At 44.6% G+C, this 19,362-nt stretch overlaps 1 protein-coding gene across 29 annotated transcripts; it reads left to right on the top strand.

Moving 5' to 3' along the window:
• The first annotated feature begins 726 nt into the window (after window positions 1–726).
• On the top strand, window positions 727–9,147 carry LOC119285563. 29 transcript variants are annotated; one of them, XM_037564871.1, is made up of 8 exons: window positions 743–2,254; window positions 2,367–2,530; window positions 2,682–2,741; window positions 6,431–6,462; window positions 6,574–6,703; window positions 7,682–7,761; window positions 8,160–8,238; window positions 8,359–9,147. In XM_037564871.1, the coding sequence occupies exons 2-7, from the start codon at window positions 2,455–2,457 to the stop codon at window positions 8,190–8,192; spliced, it is 411 nt and encodes a 136-aa protein (XP_037420768.1). In that variant the 5' UTR covers window positions 743–2,254; window positions 2,367–2,454; the 3' UTR covers window positions 8,193–8,238; window positions 8,359–9,147. The 29 variants fall into 29 exon arrangements, 10 of the variants coding, with proteins under 10 accessions (XP_037420796.1, XP_037420776.1, XP_037420833.1 ...); XR_005139566.1 differs by adding an exon at window positions 5,831–6,107 and having other exon boundaries at window positions 748–2,254; window positions 8,151–9,147; XR_005139529.1 differs by having other exon boundaries at window positions 756–2,254; window positions 8,151–8,238.
• The last annotated feature ends 10,215 nt before the right edge of the window (window positions 9,148–19,362 follow it).

Here is a 19,362-nt window from a genome sequence, read left to right as displayed (position 1 = left end):
TCTTGTACTAAATTAAAATTGTTGTTTCGAAAAGGAGGCATTGATGGTTAAGGGGATCCCGTCAAAACTGGTCAAGGGGGAAACCATTGATGCATCTTACAAAAGAAAGAGAGGTGAGTCTGAAGCCAACAAACCAACATTAATCCAAGCAGAACCAAGCATCCTGTGTTGTTGCTCGAATTTGAGATTATTAAGACAATGCTACATATACGATGGAAGATAATTTTCTAGCCAATAGCTTGATAGTCAGCATAAAGAGTAAAATCATGGAGAAGTACACCTATGAAGATGTTCTTATGCAATTTAGGAGCACAGGGATAGGAGCTGATCTATATTGATTAATTTAATACTCCATGGTTAAGTACTCCCTCCGTTCCAAAATAACTGTCTTTGATTTAGTACAAGTTTATGCTAAAGTTGTATTAAATAAAAGACACTTATTTTGGGACGGAGGGAGTAGTATTTTGGTACACTTTCTTTTGTTATGGAGTAGCTGATGCATACAGTTAAAGTTATGAGTGTACTCCCTCCGTTTCTTTTTACTCCGCATATAAGATTTGGTCAAAGTCAAACTACACAAAGTTTGACCAAATTTATATTAAAAAATATGAACATCTACAATATTAAAACTATATAGTATGAAAATACATTTTGTGGTGCATCTGATAATATTGATTTCATATTGTCAATGTTTATATTTTTTAATATAAAGTTAGTGAAACTTTACAAAGCTTGACTTTGACCAAACCTAATATGCAGACTAAAAAGAAACGGAGGGAGTATTTTGTAAACTAACATGAAGAGAGATCAACATTATTATCTATGTTTCTGACTATTCTGCAAAATCTAGCTTGTTCTAGTCCTACAATTTCGTAGTTGTTGTTGAATACAATACACTAAAAATGTATGCAATACCACTGTATATAATGGTTGAGTGTAAGATAACCAGTTTCGATCTTTCTCTGATCATAATTGATTCCCGTGAACCAACAGCTAGAAGATCTTGCCCAATAATTTGTAAGTCCATGGAACAGGCCAGTTGTGTATGATACAGACAGTGCCGGTCGGCTATGGTAAAGTAAAATACACGAGAAACTAATGCTGTTTTAATATTACTATAACAGAAGTAGAACAAGCCGTCCGTCCAATCAATATTACTGCACTGTGGACCAAGACACATAATTCTGGTTGGCCATGATTATCCGTTTTATGGCACCCAATTCTTTCACCACAGCGCCCATCTTTATGCGCTGTCTTGCAGAGCCCCTGCAGCAAGCTAGACCAAGTCTTGAAACTGGAGCAGCGAACAATTCTAAAGTCACTTGAGGCTCTTGATTGCATCTTATATTGACGTCCATTATATCCAACAGATTACCAGGACATGCCATCTTAACGTACTTTGGTAGATTCGTACTAGTTTTAATATTACTATAACAGAAGTAGAACAAGCCGTCCGGCACACCATAGCATGTCCTGGTAAGTAGTATCGCCGAATCTACCAGTAAGATGGCATGTCCTGGTAAGTAGTATTTGGAGTAGTATCACCGAAAAATGGGTCAGTTGGCCTTCTCCCAGTAAGCATCTCCAACAATAGCACACCATAGCTGTACACGTCGCCTTCCACAGATATTCCTGTCCCCGTGCCATACTCTGGTAAAGAAAGGAAAAGAAAGGGTTTGTGTTAGCTTTCTTATAAACTACTCCCTCTGTTCCGAAATAGTTGTCATCGGGGATTATCAGTTCATTTTTTGTCACGTTACGATATTTCTCCCGTTTCCCCTTTTGCCCTCGCACTCGCTCTCTCCCCGACCACACGCTCTCTCCCGGCCAACACTCTCTCCCCGACCACTCGCTCCTCCCCGCCCAGATCCCTTGCGCCGCCGGCCAGTCGCCGCCCTCTCCCTCTCGTCGGTGTCTTCCTCACCGCAGCCTTGCTCCTCACCACCCCTAAAACTAGCAACCCGTCTCCCCCTCGTCGGTCAAAGGTGAAATTTTTACCAGCCGGGGTGCTCGATCTGTGGGCGGCGGTGCTCGATCCGTGTTGGAGCAGCGGGAGGAGGAGGGCAGTGCTGGATTGGAGCAGCGGTGCTGGACCGGAGCAGCGGGAATAGGGGGGTGGTGCCGGCCGCTCTTACTTTGTGTAGTCCTCTTCGCTCTCGTCATGTCGTTGCCGCCGCCGAGGAAGATGGAGAGCCTGTCGGAGGGAGGAGCGCCATGGCCAGTTCTGACCTCCTCCGTCCAGATCCAGCTCCAGGTCAGTTCACTACTCTCCCTCTCTCCATGAATTTTTTTGGGGCAGAGCCGATTCGGCCAGCCTCCAGCTGCGAATTTCTACTGAATCGCCTGCCGTTTGTGGGTAATTCCAGCAATCATCCCCTCTTGCTGCTTGCTCTCTCAATTTCAAGACTGAAGAAGAGAACATGGGGAGCAGCAGCTGCCCTCTGCTCTGCTCTTATGCGAATGCTCTACTGCAGGACCGTGGCAGCGATGCTCGCCGAAGCGGACGACAACCACTCCCGTGCAAACAAAGGTACAGACTGGTCCTGGTGGGCGATGAGGGCGCTCTGGCCTCTGTAGTTACATGAGACAACAGTTCTTTGTGCAAATGTTGACTGAATTTGCCTCTGACTCGTCTCTGCACTTGACTGAATTCGCCTCTTTGTGCAATGTTGCTGCTGCAGGTGAGCATTCAGGAAAAGAACACTTGGCTAAACTTCAGGAAAAAGATGCACCGAATCTTAGTAAGCGGATACTCATAGCCGAATTCTTTTGGATGCACATATAGTTTGTATCGCAACTTAAATAATGACAGTAAATAAACTCTCAATTGCACTGTCCAGTAATTGAAAATAAATTACACCTTTTCAGTTAATTTAAATTAACTGAAACCTTTTGTACTCCCATGATCAGTGTTACTGTACAGTAATTAACACCGAATTTGTAAGTGCAAGTAGTGCTTGTTTTCAGGAGTAGGATGCTGATCAATAGTGCTTGTTTGGAGTAATTGTTTGCTCTGTAGTGCATTTTCGCTGCAACCTAATCTGTGGAGTATCAAGCTAATTGGAAGAAAGCCAATTGCTTGCTCTGTAGGAACTTTTATGTGCTGGAGTATAGGATTTGCTGTTTAGCAAGGCTTTGAGTAATTCTACTCACTTCTCTTCTCTTCAGTAAATTAAATTTAGGAGTAGGAGTAGTTCTTAGAACTACTATGCACCTTAAAACTACTCCTGTTAATTAACTGAAACTACTCTGCACCTTAGAACTACTCCTGTTAATTAACTGAAAAAACTTTTTTAAGTTAATTAACTTAATTTCTTTCTGTTAAGAGTAGGAGTAGTTCTTGGAGTAGGAAGAGGAGCAGTGCGAAGAATTCTCTTCTCTTCTCTTACTCTTCTCTTCTCTACTCTCGCTCTCTTCTCTTCGCTTCTCTTCTCTTCGCTTCTCTTCTCTTCTCTTTCTCTTCTCTTTTCAGTAGTCTGCTCCAAAATTCTGCAATGAGGCCCGTGTTTCCACTGCTATTTATTTTCTGAATCACATTTTCAGTTTTGCAAATTCTGCAATTTTGCACATGAAGCTTCAGATTTTAGCACATGAAGCTTCTGCTACTGTTAATCTTGTCATGAATCTTCTGTTGACTTGGTACATTAGCTTAAAATGAATCTTTTCCTTTAAGTAAAACTAAATGAAACTTTTTTTTGTTAATTTAACAGTTGCAGACTTGCAGTAGTATAGCACTTGCAGTAGTGTAGGACATCAGTAGTTTAGTGTAGGACAGCAATAGTTTGGTGTAAGTTTCAGTTCATTAACTGAATTTTTTCAGTTACTTAACTGAAACTTTTTCAGTTACAGCAGGACTTCTCTTCTCTCTTCTTCTCTCTTCTCTTTCTCTTCTTGCATCTGTAGTTTAGTGTACTTCCCTTGTGCCCTCCATACTCCTCTCCTCTCCCACTCATTTCCTCTCCTACTACTTTGCTTGTTCTCTTCTTCTCTAAATTATCTTCTCATCTCTAAATTCACTCATCTTGTCTCCTACTACTCTCTTCTCTTCTCTTTCATTTAAATGGAGTACTCCACACAAGCAAATGAATTACACATACAAGTCTCACAAAATGGAGAAAAAATATATGGAGTAAAAATGATCACAAAATGGAGTTACACATACAAGCCTCACAAAATGGAGTATTACACATATGGAGTAATTTCACATGGGATGCACTCCGCACAAGTCTCATCTCAAGGAACTACACATACTCCACATCTGAACAAGCCTCATGTCAAGCATCGGAACAAGCCTCATCTCAAGTATCTGAACAAGCTCATCTCAAGCATCTGAACAAGCCTCATGTCAAGAATCGGAACAAGCCTCATCTCAAGCATCTGAACAAGCCTCATGTCAAGCATTGGAACAAGCCTCATCTCAAGCATCTGAACAAGCCTCATGTCAAGCATTGGAACAAGCCTCATCTCAAGCATCCGAACAAGCCTCATCTCAAGCATCCGAACAAGCCTCATCACTGAACCCTCCCCATTACCTCTAAGTTGTATAGGGCATTCGTGTAAACCTCTTTCGCGCATGTTAGTCTTGGAGGTAGCTGCCCAAGACCCTCAAGCCTTTCCTTGTTAACATGTGGTATTTTATACCCATTTCCCCCCGCATGATTCATGATCTCAATCATGCACATTTTTAGAGTTAGGAAAATTCTGTTGAGCTTGTAAACATCATAGCCTTCAAATTCCTCCAAAACACCTGCAATAAGGTCTTGTAGTGTTTTAGGACTCAGACAATCTGTCAGCAATTGCAGCGAGTTGAAAAACCCAAGGTCAAGCACATTCAAATCAGGACTGTTGGCAGGCTGTTGTACTAATCTGATGTCAAGTCCAGTTTTTGCGACAGCTGCTAGAAATTCCTGGTCATCTGGCAAGATATGGGGCTTAGCATTATCCTGCTGAATGTAGATGGTCTGTCCAGCATCACTTTCCGGCCAAACTGCTTGTATCGCTGGCAAGACTTTCTCTATCAGGAACTCCCTCATCACTTTTCTGTCGACCTTTATTGACTTTGTCTCTATTGTACCTTTGGGCCTGTTGTCGCTTCTCCTCTAAGCAGGAACTTCTTTCACAAATGGCCAGATACCGATTTTCCCAGAGAAGGTCACGTTTCCTTCGCTGTCCCACCTTGGCCTAGCAACGGCCGTTAAAAACATCACCTTGCCAATACAGTTGCCGTGTATAGGCCTCGTAGGCTCTTCCTCCCCATCCAGCAGATAATATGTTCTATTCTTCTTTGTCATGTTAAACCACTTCTCGTCAATATGGACAACGTTATGCATAGTCTTGAACTTAGGCCTCGCAGTTGCTGTTGTTGCCTCATCAAGCATCGACAAACAAAAATTCATCCTATCCATCTTATTCTTTTCCTTTAAAGCCGGCTTCACACAGTTTGTATGCCTCCTAATCAAATTTAGCATGAACTTTCTATGAAGTGTAGTAGGGCTACATCCTAGTTGCCAGGCTAGTGATCTAATAGTAGACCTCCTGTTTAATGGGATTGTTAGGATTTTTTCTAGGTTAATGTCCTTAGGCTTTCTTCCAGAATTTCCTTTTCTCTGATCGGCAACATCTACCTCTTGACCTTGTTGAATTTGCAACATTGCTTTCCTCCAAATTCTTTGTATATTCCAAACACCCACTCCAAAAAAATTTGCAATATCTTGCGTATCAGTTTTCTTAAAAGTGCCTCCTCTACTCATACACAGTGTATGCAATGCTACATAAGCAGCAAATTTTTGCTGGTCATTGAGGGTTTTATTTTTTCTACCAACTTGCCCAGCACCTGCACCAAGACATACAACAAAGAAATGAATAAATGAAATGATCAAGTGATGAAGTGATGGAATGATCAAGTGATGAAATGATCAAGTGTAACTGTACCTGGATTTTGAACAATTTCATCTCCTTCCATTCCCTCTCCGGCATCTCCTTCCATATCATCTCCTACATGTCCTTCCATTTCATTTTCTGCATTTTCATCCATTTCATCCACATCTTCTGCAGGTGGAGCGAACTTGAGGTCTGGGAGATCCATTTTCTCCTGAAGATATGAATATGTAAGATGAAGTAGAAGTAGAAGTAGAAGTAGAAGTAGAAGTACAAGAAGAAGAAGAAGAAGAAGAAGAAGAACATATAAATTCAGTCTGTGTACTGTCAATTGTTGTATGTTTACTGTCAAAGCAAGAATTAGTCAATTGCTGTCTGTTTACTGTCAAATCAAGAATGACAATATTGTTATGGTCAATTGTTGTCCGTTTACTGTCAAAGCAAGAATTAGTTTCCTAGGTTAATGAAACATTACCAGCCATAATTAGTTTTATGTATCTTAATTATCTCTGAACATTTTTGCCTGAAAACTGAATGTACAATGTTTCTGTAGATAATTTGGTCGAAAAGGGACGACATGCTGAGGTGTACAACATTCAGTTTCTCTTTCGACATGCTGAGCTCTATAAGTGCTCACATTCTTTGTATGGATCTTATTGAATGAGTACTTGTTAACATTGGTACCATTTTCTTCAGATTTTCGTTGGTGGTCTTCTGATTGATTTGGAAGGAAGAATTGTTGGTATGAATTTCATAGACGAGAATAGAACTCCCTTTTTGCCCGTCCAAATTGTTGGGAGATGCCTGAAACACTTCAGAAATTTGGGTATGTTTTTCTTTTCCTTTGCTCCTGAAGCTATTCTGTACTTAGGCCTGAAGCTATAAAATTTTGTTTCCTTGGCAAAAAATTCAGTTTACAAAAATACTGTAAATGACATCAGTAGAGATTAGTTGAAGAGATTACTGCTTTAAATGACATCAGTAGAGATTAGTTGGTGTAGTACTACTTGAAGTGACATTACTTAGTGTAGTACTGCTTGGAGTAGCCTGCTTGCAGTACTTCTTTTCATGGAGCTGCTTGCAGTAGTTTATGATTTCCAGTCAGATTAGCTTGGACCAGTAGCATTGCTTGCTCTGCTATTCTCTTCTCTTCTTTTATTTTAATTAAAATTAACTCAACCTTTTCCTTTAATAAAATTAGCCGGAACTTTCCCAGTTAATTAAAATAACTGAAACTGTTCCTTTAATGCTTGCATAAACTTTTTTATACTCTAATGAAGGTTTTGTGTACTCTACTGCTTGCATCAGTACTTTTAAAAATAAATGAATCTTTTCTCTCTTCTCTTCTCTTTGTCAAGAATGTACTTACTCAAGAATTACCACCACTTAGACCAAAGGACCAGTTGGTATTAATTTCAGAGATAGATGTAATTTCAGTTAAATTCAGTTATGCACACAAAATTCAGTTAATAGCTTAATGTTTTGGACTGATGATGTTGTTGGAATTTGTACTACTGAAAATTAAAAAAATGTACTCCTTTAATTAACATTGATTCATTGAGATGGTGGTATGATCAAATTAAGAAAATTCAGTACCTTTTCTGTTACTGTAGAGTACTTAAAAATTAGGAGTAGCTAGGAGCAAAATTAAAATTAGGATTAGGATGGTGGTATGATTGCTGCTATTCCTAACATCATCGGCTGGCTTGCCATCTCCTTCGCAAAAGTATGACAGTAGTGCATTTTCCAAAGGCTTAGTTTCACCACTTGCTGTTGCTGCTTCTGAACCTGTCGCGCTTGTCAGCGTTTGTTTTACAGGACACTTCTTTCCTGTATATGGGACGATTGCTTGAAGGATTTGGTGTTGGTGTCATATCCTACACGGTTAGTATAAGAAATCTTTGTGCCTGCTTTTTTTTTTGCATTAAGTATGTCTATCTAGTTAAGTTATTAAGCAACCAAGAACATCCTAGCCGAAGTTGCATGATCCAATACTAACACCAGAAGTGATCTCACAGATGCAGAGCCACACTTAGTGCCAGAACTAACATTGTTTTCTTGAGTTCTTAATCATGATCTGGAGTACTAGCATGGAGTAATTTGTTTGCAAGAGTACAATTACAAGCATGAGTACACTGAATTTCTTGTAGCAGATGGAGCACATAAAAATGGAGTAGCTCACCTACTGTTGATCTGCTAATTTGCCAATTTTCTGCTCCTTGCTGATCCTTGCTGCTCCTTGCTGATCCTTGCTCCTACTGTTGATCTGCTAGTTTTGACAGGTGAACAGATGGACAGTGGCTGCTCCTTGCTGATCAATTCAAAATTGCTCTGGCTATCAATTCAAGCTTGCTGTGACTGGTGAGAAGACGTCCTGGTCAATCACCACATCTGATCAATTTCAGTCTGTGGCGAGAAGAAGTGGTACAACTCCGGCGATCAATTTCTTTGGCGATTAACAATTTTGATCAATTCAAACAGCAACACAGGCAGCGCTAGTGCTGCTGTTGGTCAGTGCGGGGAGGAGCACGGGCGGAGGTCAATTGGCCGGATCCGGAGCTCCAGTGCCTAAATCGAGGAGCTGGAAGGCTGAGGCAGGAGGAGGAGCACAGGCTGCGCTGCTGCGGCTGTTGGTCAGTGCGGGGAGGAGCACGGACGGAGGTCAATTGGCCGGATCCGGAGCTCCAGTGCCTGAATCGAGGAGCTGGAAGGCTCAGGCAGGAGGAGGAGGAGCACGGGCGGCGCTGCTGCTGGTCGGTGCGGGGAGGAGCATGGGCGGCGCGAAGGCCAGGAGTCGCGGGCGGCTGGAGGCTGTGGCGGACGGCGAGGGAGCTGCGTACGAGTTTGGGCTCTTGATTGGAGCGGAGGAAGGCGCCCGATGAGGGAGCTGCGACCGGCGCGGACGGACGCCGGAGCTGCAGCAGTGGGATGGAGCCTGGCGAAGGGGAGGAGCGATGGAGTAAGACGAAGATCCCCAGCGACAAGAATTTCAAATTGAGGGTAGTTTGGTACTTTATCCTGTTTTCACCTGGTCGGAAAAGTTCCCCAACGACAACTATTTCAGAACAGAGGGAGTATATGGTATAAATATAATTCATTCCACTCAAATTCCTTAGTCGTTTACATATACTCCCTCCGTCCCATAATGTAAGACGCTTTTTGACACTACACTAGTGTGGAAAAACGTTTTACATTATGGGACAGAGGTAGTAGTAGTTAATTGTATTCTCGGCACAACAAATTATGGTAAATGGATACACATTTTTTTTAGATTCTCATTTGATATGGTGACCACAAAAGGATCGCATAGAAGCTACACAAGAAATCAGTTTTTTTTTCTTATTATTACGGAACCATACGATTTGGAGGCTTAAAGCTTATTATAATTACTAAAAAGAATTGGAGGCTTAAAGCTTCTTATAATCCTTTGGCTGATTTTTTAAGACAATGTTACCGACTGTCAAGTCAACAATAACAATGTACGGTGCAGCCAAGCGGCTGCTGGGAGAGGAACAAATGTGAGGTAATCAATCTACTAATTGTGTTGATGCGTACCTGAACTGGTGAACAAATGTAACCTACTACTCTATTTTGTAATTCATGTTTGGTATATGATGCAGGTTACCATATCTTTTGTCTATATGTTAATAAAGCCTTGCATAAATATCTATCAAGCAATTACTGAAAATGTGGAGTAAGAAGGAAACAGCATACCTGGTGCAAGGTACCCAATTGTGCCTTTGATTCCAACCGAGGAACTTCGATCGGCGAGTGATTGCCTGCTTTCATCTGCCCTAATTATCTTTGATAGTCCAAAGTCACCAAGATGTGCAACCATGTTATCATCAAGAAGAATATTACCTGGTTTAACATCACAGTGATGTCACAGCCCTAGCTTTACCCTGGCCTTGGACTAGTTTGGTTGCTGCATCATGTTTAAATTCAATTGAAATTTGAATTGAAGAATTTTCCAAGCCTCAGAAAACCTCTAAAAATAACCAACATTTAAATCTCATCAAATGAGTCCAAGAAAATGTTCCTGTTATTCTGTGAAAATATTGGCATGAGGTGAAATTCAAACCAATATTTTGGGAGTCACAGAAATAATTTATTTGGGCCTTTGATTTAAATCAATAATATATTTGGGTTGGAATTATTTCTGTTATATAAGAAATAATGTCCAAATAATCCCAAACTGAAATGTTTCATGTTGGATTTATTCCATACAGTGAGCATGAGCAGTTTGGTGATTTTTGGAAGTGTTTAAGTATTTTTAATAAAGCCACAAAGTTGCAGAATAATAGAAAACAAGAAATATAAAAAAAGAGGTACCTTACCGTGCAGCCCACCACTGTAGTGGCCTACTAGCCAAAGCCAGCCCGACCCACCAGGGGCAGCACTGTCTTCTTCCTCCTGCCAGGAGGAGAAGCAGCTGCGTGCCCGATGGCCGGCGAGCCGCGCTGGCTCCTCCCTGCCTGCGTGACCCCCCGGCTGCCTGGTCGCCGCCACGCACCCCCCCGACCCCCTCGTCCTCTCCCCTCTCTCCCTGGACCTCTTTCCCCTCCTCTGGCTCCCTCTCCCTCTCTTCCCGAGCGCACCAAAGGGCGCCGCCGTACTCTACCACGGCCACCGGCCACCCCACGCCTCGCCGACGCGCCAAGAAGCCCCGCCTCGTTCCCCTCTTCCTCCTCACCAAGGCGGAGGACGCCGGAAGCCTTGTGATGCCGCCAACGTCATCCTCTTCCTCGCCGGTCGCCGGAGATCCTCCTTGTCGCCCCGGCTGCTCCGGACCGTCTCCGAGCTCGCTGACCTCCCCGTCCGACTCGCCGTGAGCCTCCGACCCTGCCCATCCCTCTCTTCTTCCCCGTAGGTCTCCGTAGCCACCGGACCGCCTACGCCCGAACCCGCCGCCGCCTGCGCTCGCCGCCGACGCGACTCCGGCGACCAAATGGTCCGCCCGACGCGTCCAACACACTCACCGCATCGTGTAGATCACGTAGGAGCTGGCCCCGTTCTTCCAGAGCCACAACAACGACGAGTTCGGCCTCGCCCGATCCGGCAGCCGCAAGGCTCGTCGCCCGCGTCGATTCCGACCGTCCCAGGCCCGACAACCACCACCACTCGACGCACCGTCGCGCCAGCTTTCCAGAGAGCCCAACCAAGCTTCGAATGAAGCACCACAGCTCGACTCCGAGCACCTCCGCCGCGCCTGGCCATCGCCGGCGGCCTAACTCCGGCGAAGCCGACGTGGCGATGTCATTAGCCTCTAATGACGCCTTAACTAACACCCTAGTGCCATTGCCGTGTCGGCCCCGGTGCCAAAAATTAATTAGTTTAATTTATGTTTAGATTAGTGCTAATCGGTGTGGACCCCACGTTTCAGCTTTGACTTGGTCAAGTCAACATTGACCGGTCCCACCTGTCATAGACCCAAACCAGCCTGAGACACTGACCAGTGGGTCCCAGCGTCAGGTTTGACCTGGGCTGACGCTGTTGACTTCATGACATCATTCTGACGTCAGGCTGACGCAGTAATGCTTTCTGGATTTTAAATAAATCAGAAATGATTTATTTAATTCAAAAAAATGTCCAAAACTTCCAAAAATCATAGAAATTCAACTGTAACTCCAAATGAAATAAGCTATATATGAAAAATTATCAGAAAATCCAACCTATCCATTTATACTACTTTCATGCATGTTCAACCAACTTATACCCACTATATAAGTGAAAACATGATAATGGCATTTTAAATGCTAAATATGGAGTTTGCATATGAACCCTTGGTCCATATGGACTTCATCTAAATTGTTGCTAGATGCATTAGTGCAAAACACATTCATATTGCCATGTCATAGCATGCATCATATTGTTGCATATCGTCATGTGTTGATTGAGTTCTTTCTCAGTTGCCGGTGTTTGTCCCCTCTCGATAGACGTTGTACCGACGCTGTGATCGTTGACACTGATGAAGACCCAATGATATCTTCAGAAGTGCCAGGCAAGCAAAACCCCTTTGTTCATTCCGATACAATCCCACTCTCTCGCTCCTGCTCTCTTTTACTGCATTAGGACAACAACGATTCAACAGTTACTTGCTGCGGTAGTTGAGCCCCTTATCCTCTGCATGACCTGTCATTGCCACAGTAAATAGATGAAACCCACTAGTATGAGTAGGAGTTGTTTGAGCCCTGATGTGCCTACTCATTCATGCTTGTTTGTCATGCCTGCTATTGCATAGAGTTGTGTCAGGTCTGATTCATCGGGGATGAATCGGAGGTGTGTAAACATGTCCTACTGTTGAGAGCTAAGTGTGTGAACACGATTTGGTAAAGGTAGCAGTGAGAGGCCATGTAGGAGTACATGGTGGGTTGTCTCATTGAAGCCGTCCTTAGGATCTGAGTTCTGTGTTTGTGATCCATGAAACAGTTACTACCACGCATTGGGCCCGAAACCAATGGACCCTCTCGGCTTCTTGATCACCCTTGTCCTCTGTCCAGGAGTTGCAACTAGTTTATGGTGTTTATAGGATATGTGTTGGCGGCCGTGTGTAGCGCTGACCCTAGGGGTGGGCTATGATGTGGTAGATACACCGTGGCCGGGCATGCCGGGCGCCCGTTTGGTGTCTCGGAACCCTGTACACATCGTCCGGGGCCGTATGTGGAAACCTTGGCCGGACTCCCTGCGGATGGAACCTGGATAGGCGATAAACCTGGACTAGAGACTTGAGTGTTTAGGTAGGCCGTGGCCGACACCCTCGTTGGGCTTCCGCTTGAAGGTTGCCGAGTACATATCGTGTAAACGACGGTAAGTGGTGAGAGCGTGTGTGAAGAAGTACACCCCTGCAGGGTTATCATCATCTATTCGAATAGCCGTGTCCGCGGTAATGGACTTCTGGGTTGCCTATAACAGTTCATAGACAAGTGAAAGTGGATACTCTAAAACTCGCAAGATAAGTGTGAGTGCTATGGATGGCCTTCCCGTAGGGAGACGGGAGCGGATCCATAGTGGTGTATTGAATGGTGAATATGTGGACTCGTGTGCGCCACCTCAAAAGAGTTGCTTGCAGTCGTAGTTCAGGTTAGCCACTGAGTCAAAGCTGGCTTGCTGCAGTTAAACTCCACCATCCCCTTTATTGATACTGATGCATATGTAGATAGTTCTGATGTAAGTCTTGCTGGGTACATTTGTACTCACGTTTGCTTAATTTATGTTTTGCAGAGAGACTTCAGTCTCGCTAGTAGTTTCGCGTGGACTTCGACGTTTAGCTTGATACCTCAGCTACGATCTTGTGCCCTCGGCAGGATCTGGTAGATAGTCAGGCTTCTCAGCCTTTTCCATTTGTAGATGTCTGTACTCAGACATGTTAAGCTTCCGCATGTGCTTTGATTTGTATGCTATGATTGTTGGGTCATGAGACCCATGTTTGTAATATCTCGCTCCTCGGAGCCTAATGAATAAATACTTGAGTTGTAGAGTTATGTTGTGATGCCATGTTGTATTTACACATATCGAGCATATTGTGTGTATGATTGAAATGCTTGGTATGTGTGGGATCCGACAATCTAGTGGTTTATCCTTGGCAGCCTCTTTTATGGGGAAATGTAGTCTAGTGCTTCCATGAGCCATAGTAGTCCGCTACAGCCCGGTTCACCGGAGTCCTGCTAGCCCAGCACTACTGCTCAGGACACTTGACTGGCCGGCATGTGTTTCACTTAGTTCCTTTGTCTGTCCCTTCGGGGAAATGTCACGCGGTGACATCCGGAGTCCTGCCTAGCCTGCTACAGCCCGGGTTCCCGGAGTCCTGTTAGCCCAGTGCTATAGCCCGGATTCACACGCTGCTGACCGACACGCTCGATGTGATTCATGTATGCCTGTCCCCATAGGTTAGTGCCGCTTTGGGTTCACGATTAGCCATGTCGGCCCGGGTTCTCTGTCATATGGATGCTAGCGACACTATCATATACGTGAGCCAAAAGGCGCAAACGGTCCCGGGCCATGGTAAGGCGACACTCGTGGGAATACCGTGCGTGAGGCCGCAAAGTGATATGAGGTGTTACCGGCTAGATCGATGTGACTTGGAATTGGGGTCCTGACAGCGTTGGTATCAGAGCCTGACTGCCTGTAGGATTACCAAGCCAAACTGGTCGAAGTCGAGTCTAGAAATGCTTTAGCTATGTAAGGGAATTATTTGTGGAAGGGAACGTAAGGCTCTTTTTACTCCTTTACCTTATGTCCTTCTGATCTGAGTCAACCTCTTCTTTTCTACGGGGATTAAGAACTAGGCCTTCTCATCTATCTATCAGGATGACGTGTTACTGAACCGTAGTTGCCTAGGATTGTTGAGTTTAAGCCCGAGTTCGGTTCCTACTACTTCTGTGTGTTGGCAGTTCATCTCAGAACTTTGATATTGTGATGTTAAGTGGTTATGCCATCATTTTGCAGGATGTCTCAAATCATTTTGAGCATTTACAGCCGTTATGCTGTCCGAGTCATCCCAGGTCTCTAAATAGTCTGATGCATTTGCAAATCCCTTCTTCCCGTTTCCGATGTCCTTTTGGGCCAGATTAAGCACACTAACGGTCTGTTGAGGTACTCTACTACCTCGACATATATGTTGGAGCTATTATTATGACCCTAGGTGTTTTAGGGAGTCACCTAGTAATCTAGCCATGTTTTGTGTTCCCAGTGTGATGATTCTGGCCACCATTCTTGAAAGCATCCCGTGATGCCATTTAGTAGTAGGTATTCTATTCCTGGGTTCTTGAACCCGAGATTCACCCTACTTACCTCATGTTGATAGTTTTGCTAGTTCCTTTAGGATATTAGTAACCTTTGCATTAGTCCTCGAGGTCCGTGGTATTTTCCTTCTTCCAAATACTATGAACCACTTATGGCAGAAGTTTGTTGGATCAAAAGATCACAACAGGAGGGCTCTCGATGAGTTCCCCATTCTATATTGTGACTCTGCCAATCCTACCTCTCTGCATGGGTTATCCGGAAGAAACCTGTTGAACTTGATTCGACATACTAATCTATGCATCCACAACTCAGAAAGATATATGTCCCCTTGAGTTGTCCATCTTCATTTGTTATTCTGACCATCGTCTATCAATTGATAGTCAGGAGTAATTGTGCACCCGTGTTATCGATGTTTATTATTCTCGTGGTACGTTAAGCCATTCCATTTCAGAATAATTAGGAGAAACAAACTCCAGTACCTCATCCATATCCATGATTGGGTCAAAGTAGTTGTGTTCTGCAGATCAAATGCCAATCCAGCTTTTGCTCTGTTCTACCCTAGAGTATTACCCCCTTTATGTCAGGATTGTCATGAGAATTGCACCCTCTCTCATGAATTCTTGACGCAGTGATACTTCTTACCATCATTTTTCATTCCTCGGTCCCGTGTTGTCGCAATCGGAATGCCGACAAGTGAACCATGATGTGTGAAATCAATACTCCTAGCAACTAGTTGCTAGGTAGCTAATGGACAATAATTTCTTTCTTAGCGTGTTGGTTATTGAATCATCATCCTAAGATTGATCGTGCTACCTAGTCCATTTTTCCTGGTGCACTCTTCGATCAATGAGTTAGGATCGTGTCAGTCCCTCGCTCTCTTGATCATATCGTCTTGCTCTGAAAAGCAAGATTGTTCCCGAGCTTAGAAACATATCGGTGGTTCGTGATTTTCTGAATATTTCCTCGGAAGTATCACCAGGTTGCCCCCTGACTGTTATGTTGAGCTCGTGATCAAGTTGGTTTCTCGTAAACCACCCCTTCTCCAAGAATCTGTGTTGGATACCCTGAGCTAGTTGGTTAAGCTGAACAACAACTTGGAGAGTTGGAAGATGAAAGCTTGTCCGGCTCAGTTCATTCCAAAGGGATATCCTTGTGTGTGCATGTGTTGAAGAAAGATGATATCTCCATCGATTGGTCCTCGTGATCAGTTGTTGGATCTATTGCCTTGTCAAAACTTTGACTTGAGTATGGGCTATCGTCAAGTCAAATCAGAGCCAACGATGTTCGTAATGTTGTCCTATTCGTGGTTGATCCCTCAAGCATACACCATTAAATCTTTTGGTCTGACCAATGCTATCACTGTGTTCACATGATGGTGGAAGTCCAGTGATATGGGAATTTTGATGAGTTGCTGTTGAGCCCATCAGCAGCATTTTGTCTCCCCCATGATTCATGTTGAACATTACACTAATATTGGAAACTTGGTAAGTATTGCCTTCATGTTCCGCTCATGAGGTATACGTTTGGATGAAAGGAGTGACTTCCTCTAATTCATGTGCATTTGATAAAAGTTGCCGCCGTGAATTCGAGAAAGCTTGTTTTTGCTTCCTTCGGAACCATCCCAAGTCAGTCATGCATATGTGCGAAGTATTCTGTGGTCTGGAGACTTGCAACCTTCATTCTATATGAATCCCTAGCACACCAAGCCACTGATTGATTTGTTCAAGGAGAAGAAGTTTCTTCTTAAGAGCTAGACTTACACAAGGACTTCGATATCCTCGATGATGGTTCCCCATCTAGACTCAGTAGTGTTTTATTATAAGACTACTATGTGGTCATGCTTGTCTGGGACAGCGTGTTCACAGGTTTGTAGCAAAACCGGCTCATGTTTTGGAGCTTACTACCATAGTCCATTTCCTGAGAATTTCGCAATGACATCTCGTCGATTTGTGTTGCAAACTTTCATTTTCTTTCTAGACTCGATGAGTCTGGAATATCCTAACACCAACCAGATCTGAATCTCGGGCAGATATGATGGTTGGAACGTACTCCAAGAACTATATTGTTGGTCCCTCTGTAACCAGTAATGTGGATGTCGTGGCCAACACACCTAACCGGAAGGCCTATTATTGTAGTATCCTGGTTGAAGAAGTTAGTCACCTCCCCATAAGGATCTTGCAGGATCTGCCTCCGTAGTTATTCCTTATGGATTCTTGAGCTTCCGAAGTCCAACCTTTTACTTGATGTTCTAGATATCAAACCATATCTATGAATGGATTACGCTAGCACATCAAGGAGAACATTAGAGGTGGAGTGCTAACTGTCTCTCGGTCGATCATCCAGATTCTGATCCCTTGGCCTCGCTAAGGTGAAATCTGAGAAAGTGTTATCTTTCTTTGCATCTGCATCTTCCACCATTATTCATCATGGTAGCATGTTGTGTTGCCAGGATCCTTGACACGGATATTGGCAGAACCTTGATGAATATGGAAATGCTCAAGTTCTTGAGAGCACGCGCAAGCACTAGGATTTATCGTCGGCATTAATTGGGATCCGTTCTCAGTTTCTTCGATTATGCCATAACCTTTCAAACAGTGGAATCTCTCTCTACCGTTGGGTTTCTCTCCAGTTACTAGAATCATTCCTAGCATTTGCATTTTGTTCCCAGCTTGCACCGCCATTGTGTCATCCTACTACGGACTACCCTTCTCAGTAATTACTGATCAGGATCATCTTCAAAGTGGTCCTACCACGGGTTCCATCCATCTCCGATGATAAGCAAAAATCATCCATTGTGTTGTCTTCAACAAGGTAGTCCAGATCATCCATCCTAGTCCAAGTATGCCTTCTCTTCGAGCTATCTCAAACGATCAATTGTAAATTGCCTTAAGTTGGTATGAAGAGTTTCAATGATCTCTGAATCAAAAGTAATTCTTTTTGCCACTTAAGGGAATATTTCTGCGAGTCACCTTCCTTAAGATGTCTCGTTATGGTATCATGGCAATTATCTCCTTGCTACTTTGAAACCATGCACCATCCTACTTAAGCGTGGAATTGTTGCCTACCAAATTTGAACCCTTATCATCCGCTTCTTTCCATCACCCCTGATGTGTGTTTCGTGTCTCAGCTCAAGAAATGTTTTATATCTCACCCCATGATTTGATCTTGAGTGCTCGATCTCCGAGGAGATCGATTCCTGTAGAATTTCTTTCTGCCGTCATCATGCTGGATGAAGATCCTGAAAGCAAAGACGTCAAGATCAAGATGACGCAATGAATCAATATCCTCAAGAAAGACATCTGGATCGTGAAGATTGTGTTAGCTTGTGTCCCTCTATCTTCTTACCTCACGTCTTGAATCTCGGGACAAGATTCATGTTTAGTGGGGGTGAGTTGTCACAGCCCTAGCTTTACCCTGGCCTTGGACTAGTTTGGTTGCTGCATCATGTTTAAATTCAATTGAAATTTGAAATGAGGAATTTTCCAAGCCTCAGAAAACCTCTAAAAATAACCAACATTTAAATCTCATCAAATGAGTCCAAGAAAATGTTCCTATTATTCTGTGAAAATATTGGCATGAGGTGAAATTCAAACCAATATTTTGGGAGTCACAGAAATAATTTATTTGGGCCTTTGATTTAAATCAATAATATATTTGGGTTGGAATTATTTCTGTTATATAAGAAATAATGTCCAAATAATCCCAAACTGAAATGTTTCATGTTGGGTTTATTCCATATAGTGAGCATGAGCAGTTTGGTAATTTTTGGAAGTGTCTAAGTATTTTTAATAAAGCCACAAAGTTGCAGAATAATAGAAAACAAGAAATATAAAAAAGAGAGGCACCTTACCATGCAGCCCACCACTGTAGTGGCCTACTGGCCATAGCCAGTCCGGCCCACCAGGGGCAGCACTGTCTTCTTCCTCCTGCCAGGAGGAGAAGCAGCTGCGTGCCCGATGGCCGGCGAGCCGCGCTGGCTCCTCCCTGCCTGCGTGCCCCCCCGGCTGCCTGGTCGCCGCCACGCACACCCCCCGACCCCCTCGTCCGCTCCCGTCTCTCCCTGGACCTCTTTCCCCTCCTCTGGCTCCCTCTCCCTCTCTTCTCGAGCGCACCAGAGGGCGCCGCCGTGCTCTACCACGGCCACCGGCCACCCCACGCCTCGCCGACGCGCCAAGAAGCCCCGCCTCGTTCCCCTCTTCCTCCTCACCAAGGCGGAGGGCGCCGGAAGCCCTGTGATGCCGCCAACGTCATCCTCTTCCTCGCCGGTCGCCGGAGATCCTCCTTGCCGCCCCGGCTGCTCCGGGCCGTCTCCGAGCTCGCTGACCTCCCCGTCCGACTCGCCGCGAGCCTCCGACCCTGTCCATCCCTCTCTTCTTCCCCGTAGGTCTCCGTAGCCACCGGACCACCTACGCCCGAACCCGCCGCCGCCTGCGCTCGCCACCGACGCGACTCTGGCGACCAAATGGTCCGCCCGACGCGTCCAACACACTCACCGCATCGTGTAGATCACGTAGGAGCTGGCCCCGTTCTTCCAGAGCCACAGCAACGACGAGTTCGGCCTCGCCCGAACTCCGGCAGCCGCAAGGCTCGTCGCCGGCGTCGATTCCGGCCGTCTTAGGCCCGACAACCACCACCACTGGACGCACCGTCGCGCCAGCTTTCCAGAGAGCCCAGCCAAGCTTCGAATGAAGCACCACAGCTCGACTCCGAGCACCTCCGCCGTGCCTGGCCATTGCCGGCGGC

This window comes from Triticum dicoccoides, chromosome 1A (assembly GCF_002162155.2).
Source record: "Triticum dicoccoides isolate Atlit2015 ecotype Zavitan chromosome 1A, WEW_v2.0, whole genome shotgun sequence".
In the NCBI taxonomy this organism is placed as follows: domain Eukaryota; kingdom Viridiplantae; phylum Streptophyta; class Magnoliopsida; order Poales; family Poaceae; genus Triticum; species Triticum dicoccoides.
Note: the sequence above shows the minus strand (reverse complement) of the source record. Positions and strands in the feature narration are given on the sequence as shown.